Consider the following 8,012-nt stretch of genomic DNA (forward strand, 5'->3'; position numbering starts at 1 on the left):
AGTTTCAGTTTTTTAAGATGAAAATTTCTGGAGATCTGTCATATAACAATGTCAATATACCCAACACTATTGAACTGCACGCTGAAAAATGGTTAAGACAGTGAGTTTTATATTATTTGTTTTTTAGCAAAATTTTTTTAAAAAGAAGCTGGGCCAGAGATGACGGGTGCTGCTGAAGCATAGGCATGGAGTATGTAATGGAAGTCAGGGTGTGTGAACACTGATAGGAGGTAATACCATCTACATTTTCACTCACCCTGTGTGGCAGAATAGCATGTCCATCCCCTCAGGGTATTGGCAACAAGCCACAGCTGTGGTGACACTGGCTGTGACCACGCCACCAAAGGAAGTCATAGGTGTTTTCATAAGACAGCATAGTGGCCATAGAATCTCCAAAAACCATTTAACCTCATCCTACTTCAGAATCACCAACTCTAATAATATAATTTCCTTAATAGAAAGGCCCAAATTGGGCTTAAACTCTTCAACATAAAAATAAAAGTAGTAATACCCAACTGGTCCACAAAATGAGAAACTAAAATGTATATGGACTCTTCTTTCTACCCTACCCAGATATCCAATTGATCACTAACTTCGTAGATTCTCTCTCCAAAGCTCTTTCAAATTCATCAGGTCCTGTTGACTTTCCATTCTAATGTCTTATTTCAAACCTTCATTGCACTTATTGATTATGGGCTATGATTGAATTGACCCCTGATTGACATCTGGCCCCTCCCCTCACTGCATCCTCAGATTCCTTCTCCTTTCCGGGTGTCTGGCATCTTCTGATGGTGAAGTCTGGTCCCAATTCCAGGATTCCTAGCTCTTCTTGCCTGAATAGCTGGGCTCCTTTCAGTGAATGCCTCAGAATCTCACCCCACATGGTCCCTCCTGGAGAGGGGAGTGTCCTTGCTTCCATTTCCTTCCAAACAGAGCTCATTCTGGTGATATTTATCACCTCCTTTAACACAAAGTGACTCTAAATGTCTGGATCAGAGTAGTGGCCCTTGGTGCATCTAGAGAGATGTGAAGGTTTAAATGTACTTTGATCGTAGCATGCTGCACAGACACACCCTGGACTCACCGCTGAAATTGTGAGGGGTGCAGATTGGGGAAGGCAGGAGTCCTGAGCAACAGCACCTGCCCAGGGTCGACATGTGTCCTGCATCCACCACAGGGCGCTGTGTCCTATGCACCTGCTTGATGCTCTCCAGTTTCTCAGCTGATTCCCTCCCCTCTTGCAGGTGTTCCTGTGACCTCACTGGGGTGAATAACACCTCCCTCCTACAGTCTCTCTTCTTATCAGGTGGAGCCAAGGCTAAGGTTGAAGGAGGGATTTGAACAGCCTCCAGAAAGGGGAATATTTGCATGGAGACCTCCTACCCTCAGGATCAGGGTGACATATAAGAAGGGTTGGTGGGCTCAGGCCTGGCTGTGAGGCTCAGAAAGCAGAGCCTGGGGGTGTCTTCACCATGGCCTGGGCTCCTCTCCTCCTCACTCTCTTCGCTCATTGCACAGGTGGACGCCTGCAGGGAATTCTGGGAGGGCTCCTGTTTGTCACCTGGGAGGATGACCTCTCCCCCCTCCCTGGGAATGGGATCTGTCTTGTCCTCACTGGGTCTTGGGCAGAGGTTGTGTTGACTCAGCCCCGCTCTGTGTTGGGGTCTCTGGAGCAGAAGGTCACTATCTCCTGCACCCGCAGCAGCGGTAACGTTGGGAGTTACTACGTGCACTGGTACCAGCAGCGCCCGGGCAGTGCCCCCACCACCGTAATCTACAAGGATGACCAAAGACCCTCCGGGGTTCCCAATCGTTTCTCTGGCTCCATTGACACCTCCTCCAGTGCTGCCTACCTGACCATCTCTGGGCTGCAGCCTGAGGACGAGGCCAACTACTACTGTCAGTCCGGTTGTGACAGCAACAAGGACACAGTGCTCCAGACCCATGGAGAAGTGAGATCAAAATTCCCCAGAGCCTCCCTGTCCAGGGTCTGCCTTTGACCCATCCCCACCAGGGAGGGCTGATTTTTTCCCTGTGTTCTTCTTGAAGGCTCAAGCTGGAATTTTCATGAGTTCCTCCTTTTCTTTCCAAAATATAATTTTTTCCTCTCATGTCTTGATAGATGATCTCATAATCCTTTGCAATCACTGCATGGAGGAGATTTAGCTCAAATCAGGGTTTCTGAACCTCAGTATTCCTTGTGGAGGGGCTGTTCTGTGTATCGAGGACATTTAGAAGCATCCTTGGGCCCCACACATCAGATGCCAGTAACAACCTACTCTCCATATTGTGACACACAAAAAACCTCCAGCTATTTTCAAATGTCCCTTAGGAGGGCAAAATCACCCTAGTTTCAGAACTACAGGTTTTAAAAGAGCATGATCTCAGCTATTAGGAAGGCTTTGGCTTTGAATCCTGTTTACACCATCAGCTGGGTGTACGAATGTATCTTCGCCCTATGCTTCTGTTTTCCCAACTTAGGCAAAACAATAACACATAATTCAAATGATTATTTTGATGGATGAACAACATTCTAAGCCTCATGAGATCAGAGAACCTATGACCCAATCGTATGGAATATCCTTCCAACTGGAGTGTGATTTTTGGCCAGATTAGGTGTGTGATTCATATTTTAAAACTTTATACAAAGCACATGAAAATCTCTCTTCATTTATTCCCACAGGGAGTATTTTTCAAGCATGGGATACAAAGATGAAGACATGAAAAGGTCCGGTACTCTAACAGGTTACATTTTAAGATGGGTATAAGAAAACAGACCAGAACAGCAGCAAAGATGAGTGTATTAAAATGTCCTTTCTTTTACCAGAGTGTTTAGGTTCAAATTTTGGCTCTGGTTCTGTTCGGTTCTCTTCAAATTTTGGTCTTTGGACTTCCACTGTTCAGTACATATAGTCTCCACTAGCAGAATGTGGGTATTTATATTTCAATTTAAATTAATTAAGTAAAATTTTAAATTCTATTTCTCAGTCACACTTGCTGCACTTCAACTGCTCAATGGCCGCGTGTGCCTCATGGCTACCATTTTTGAGAGTGCAGGTATAGAACATTTCTACCATGGCAGGAAGTTCTACTGGACAGTGCTGACTTGAACAATTCACTTGTCACTCAGGGATAAAGGCAGCCCATTTAGTAAAAAGCATTCTTGTGAAAACTCTTCTGTGTGCTGTGAGGCATAGTTCTTTTGGATACAACTCTAGGGTATCATTTTTTATGTGCATGAATTTTAACCAGGGAGTGATGATAATAAAAAGAGTAAAAGAGAGATCTGGATATGCAGACTGAAAAGGCTCCCAACCATCCTGGCAAGTATCCTATGGGGGGCAGGTGGGATTTCTAATGCTCCTGCTGGCCTTTAGGGTTTGCTCCACTCTGTGTCAATGTGGGGCCTTTAAGATCCCAGACTTGTGTATCGTGTGGACTGATCTGGTGTTGGTAGCCGATCTCCAAGATGCTCTTAATGGTCACTGACTCCTGGTATTCTTGCCCTCGTACATACTGATTAGAGATGACCTGTGAAACTAATGGAATATTGAGGAAATGACCGTGTATGACTTCCGATGCTACATCATAAAGGACTTCCATTGTGCTGTCTTAGATCACTCACTCCGGGGAAGGCAGTTGCCATGATGTGAAGACTCTCAAGGAGCCCTATGGGGAGGTTCACGTGTCAAGGGACTGAGACCTTGTGCAACCAGCCTTGTGACTCAGCCAAACTGGAAGCTGGTCCATCAGCCCCAGTCAAGCCTTTCTATGACCATCACCTGGTCAAAATCTTGACTGTAACCTAACGAACAAACTTGAGCCAGAAACACCCTTCCAGGCTATTGCCAACTCCCTGATTCACGGAAACTGTGGAATCATACATGTTGTTGTTCTTAGCTTCTAATTTTGGAGAAATTTGATGTGAGGAAATAGATAATGAATACATTAAGAGATGGACGTGGCGATGTGGAGAGGGTGTATGCATTGGTGGGGTTAAGCCTTGATGTCTACCGTTAATGAAATGTGATGAGACCACACTGGACTCCCTCGCTGCATATGATGTCAATGGATTGCCTAATGGCTTTTCCTTATAACCCACGGCTTCATTATAAATGTCCCATATGAATTATGCACAACCATTATGCCTTGTCAAGCTTCTTTGGGTAAATCTTTGACTATAAAATAATCGAAGGACATGGGCCTCTTCCACACTTTGATATTTCAGTATTGAATTCCTTAAAACAAGGTACCTGACCCTCTTTATTATCTTTATTTTTCACTCCCCCACCTTTATCAGATGTAAAGATTTATGTAGACAGTCACCTCATGTATTCCTTTGAATAATAAGAAGCATCTGTGTACATTTCTGCCCCTTAACTAAAAGATAGAGATGTTGCTTTAACAAGAGGGGTCACCCAATGGAAAAGATGAAAAAAATATATATAGCAGGTCCTAATTCAGTAGAGCTAGGGAGTGAAGTGAACTTCCCAAACTAGATTTTAGAAGAGGCTCTCATCTTTTTGTCTAACTAATCAGGAGAGAGTCAAGTCCTGGATTTTGATGGAATATGTCCATAATAGGAGGAAAAAACAACACTTTAGAGCTCATCAGCCAATGTGGCATTGAAGACCCTCTTCAAGCCGGGAGAGAAAAGGAAGAGGAAGGAAGAGAGAGCCTCTTGTGTTGGCAATCTTACCACAAAGACAACGGTGAGTTTCACCTCGTGACTATCCGGGGGCCTCATGAAGTGAACTGATGAAGAACATTCGTATCTTCTGTTGACAAAGGCTGGTGTTGCCCCTGGGAACATCTTCACCTCTCTGTTCTCTCTGTCTCTTGCCTCAGCCACAGCGGCCTTCTGTTTTCATCTTTCATCTCCCTCACGTCTGGCACACTACTGGCTTGTTCCATTCTTTTTATAAATATTTCTGGAATGGATGGAAGCATTTTTCTAAGTGAGAAGTAGCCCTTATGCTGATCTTTTAGGGTCCTTTGTCCAGACTGTGCTGACTCACCCATCCATGGTGTAGGAATGTTAGGAACAACATCTTCTGTAGCAGAGAAAGAGCAACAAAGAAACATGCTGTGGCCTGACAACAAAAGCATCCAAAAAATGTCAGACCCAGAAATATGAGACGTTTTGCCATTTCCCAATACCCTACACTATTTGGTGTCTCTGAATATTTGAACACTCTGCTACATCTTCTGAGAACCCTGCACCTTCTCTAGAAGTGTTGCTTGCTTTGTTGCTCCACAAACAAGACCACTACTCTCCACTCCATTCTGACCCAGATGACCAGTCACCTCCTTCCTGTTGCCCTCTTGAATGAGCTGCTCAAGTCTTTGTTCCCAAAGCTGTCTGCTTTCCCACCTCACTGCAGCCTTCATCACGTGGTATGGTGGTCATATTTCTTTCACCTTAAAATCTAGAAAGAACTCAGTTGAAAAGGATGTTTCTTAATATCAATTATCAATGGACACTGCAGGGTGTGGTCCACAGATATTTCTGGAATGACAGTGACCAGGCTTTCAGACCAACGCCCTTAACATAATTTCCACAGAGAAACTGAAGTTCGAATTCACTGCGCAGTAGGGGGTGCTGTGGGATTTCCCCAGGTCTGCACAGTGGGTGCCCTCTGCTGTGTAATCCCTCACACTCTCCAGGGCTGGGGCTGTGTTTGCTGGTGGAAACTCAGCCGCTGTGTCCTCTCTGGGCTGGGCAGGGTCTCCTGCTCAATGGTTTGTGTCAGGTCCCAGCAGCTGCTTCCTCCCTAGTCACTCCCATGGGGCAGACTCTCAGTCTCACCCATCAGCCCCTCTGTCTAAAGAACCAAGTGCAGACCTCAGCTGGTCCTCAGGGTGGAACAGAGGTCTCCAGTATGGGAAACAAATTTACATGAATAGCCCCTCCTCCCTGAGGCCACTGAAAGAGATAAGAGATGTCTGGGCAGCCCAGCTCCAGTTCAGGTGTCTCAGGAGGGCTGCATTCACCATGGCCTGGACTCCTCTCCTCCTCATGCTCCTGTCTCACTGCACGTGTGGGGACATTCCTCAGAGACACACAGCAGCCCCACAGTCTATGTTAGCCTCTCTGGCTCAGAATCTCAGGCAACTCAACTCTGGTCCCTGCCCCGGCACCCACATGTATCTACGTTTGCAGGTTCCCTCTCCCAGCCTGTGCTGACTCAGCCATCCTCCCTCTCCTCGTATCTGGGAGCGTCAGCCAGACTCACCTGCACCCTGAGCAGTGGCTTCAATGTTGGTGATTTCTGGATATGTTGGTACCAGCAGAAGCCAGGGAACCCTCCCAGGTATCTTCTTACTTTCCACTCAGATTCAGACAAGTACCAGGGCTCCGGAGTCCCCAGCAGATTCTCTGGATTCAATGATGCATCAACTAATGCTGGGATTTTGCTCATCTCTGGACTCCAGCCTGAGGACGAGGCAGATGATTACTGTGCTACATATCACGGCAACTCAGAGGCTTTCACAGTGCTCTGGACCCATGGGGAAGTGAGACAAAACCCTCCCCACTGCTCTGCTCTGCTCACAAAGGAAGCCTGGAAGTTTCTTCCACCTCCCCCAGCATCGGGTGGGCCCTCAGAACTGCACAGACAGAACCTCTCAGACATCCCTCAGTCCTGGGGCAGAGACCCTCAGGTTGTGGCCACATCAGGGTCAGAAGAGACCTTGGCCCACAGTTCCTATCCCCTTGATTCCCCCGGTTCACTTCCTAGCTCCAAAAAGGCCTTAATCTTTGAGTCCTCACCTGTGAAAAGGGAGATCAGGACATTGTCTACTTCACAGGGTTGGGGGAGGATTAAATGAAGTCACAGATATGAACTCATTGCAGTGTGTGGCCCAGACCAGCTGCTGTGATCACCGTCACCACTAATTCAGCCTAGTCTAGGACCAGATGCTCCCAGAATGTTCTCTTCCTATTCCCAGACTCCTGCTCCTCCCCTGCTCCCCATTCTCAAGACTCACCCATCAAGAGAGGGAATTTAAAGAGAACTTGTTTTTCACTTGGAAAAATCTGGATCTTTCAAATACTAGACATGCATCATGGATCTGCTTCTGAATTTCCCAGTGTGTCAGTGTCATTGTTTGTAGCGTGGACAGAAAGTACCCACCTGATCAACGTGGTGGGTAGAGTGCATGGGATGAGGTACACAGAGTAGTGACAAGAATGGTCAGTGCTGTCTTCCCTTCGTGACCTCAAATGTCCACTGAACAGTGCTCTTAACTTGAGCCAGCCCTGGCTCCACTATCCAGAGAGCCTGGAAGAGACACCTCCCAATCATACAGACACTTTGGACTCAAGGAAAGAGTCCCAGACCAGGTGGGAGAGGGCGGCAGAGTATGGGTGCAGCAGGTTGGGGCGGGTGCTGCTGGGCGTTCCCTGTGCTTCACCTGCAGTGTGCACCTAGGGTGACGGGTTTCTCACCCCCAAGAACGACTGTGGGAACTGCAACCTGCTGATGAGAATTATGACCCAGAGGCTCTAAAGAGAAGAGGGCACCAGTGTGATTTCAGGGTTCCCGGCAGTATTTCCAAAGCTTAGAAATGGAACCTACAATGGTGAATCCTGAATAGAAAATCCAAAGACCCACCCCACCTCCAAATTATAGATTTTCTCAACAGCTGCACTGGCCTGTCCCAGAAAGAGTGTGAAGATGCCCTGCAACAAACGGAGTGCTGATAGCCTGGTCTTGTGGGGTTATGTGGAGTGGGCAATTATGCACAGGGGAAAACCTTGTTCCCTGACCTTCACTTCCTTGTGACTGTGACCTCTCAAGGTCTTTGTGGGAACAGAGTACAGGCTTCCCTTGGGCCACCATTTATCACAGATTGCTCCACAGAATAGAACCCTGCAAAGGGCCAGAAAAAGGAGAGAGTAGGACAGAGATTTGGGTAAAGGGCTGTGTATGATTTAGGGTTCTCTTGAGAGACAGAACCAATGGGATGCAACTCTATCTGTCTATCTATCCATCCATACTCAAGTGGGT

General features: G+C 46.8%; 1 protein-coding gene and 1 gene segment (V, D, J or C); one reads left to right on the top strand and one right to left on the bottom strand.

The window, feature by feature from the left end:
* The window catches only part of LOC137776181 (G protein-coupled receptor kinase 3-like), a 47,499-nt gene extending 46,342 nt beyond the window's left edge, over positions 1-1,157 (bottom strand). The window contains 1 exon segment of the mRNA XM_068562429.1: positions 1,141-1,157. Within this exon segment, the coding sequence (XP_068418530.1) occupies positions 1,141-1,157 (17 nt within the window).
* A 315-nt stretch (positions 1,158-1,472) lies between these two features.
* On the top strand, positions 1,473-2,836 carry LOC137776182 (immunoglobulin lambda variable 6-57-like). The segment is given in 4 exon segments: positions 1,473-1,513; positions 1,613-1,952; positions 2,617-2,686; positions 2,790-2,836. Coding segments are annotated over 4 exon segments (498 nt in total).
* The last annotated feature ends 5,176 nt before the right edge of the window (positions 2,837-8,012 follow it).

Source organism: Eschrichtius robustus, chromosome 14 (genome assembly GCF_028021215.1).
Source record: "Eschrichtius robustus isolate mEscRob2 chromosome 14, mEscRob2.pri, whole genome shotgun sequence".
NCBI classification, from domain to species: Eukaryota; Metazoa; Chordata; class Mammalia; order Artiodactyla; family Eschrichtiidae; genus Eschrichtius; species Eschrichtius robustus.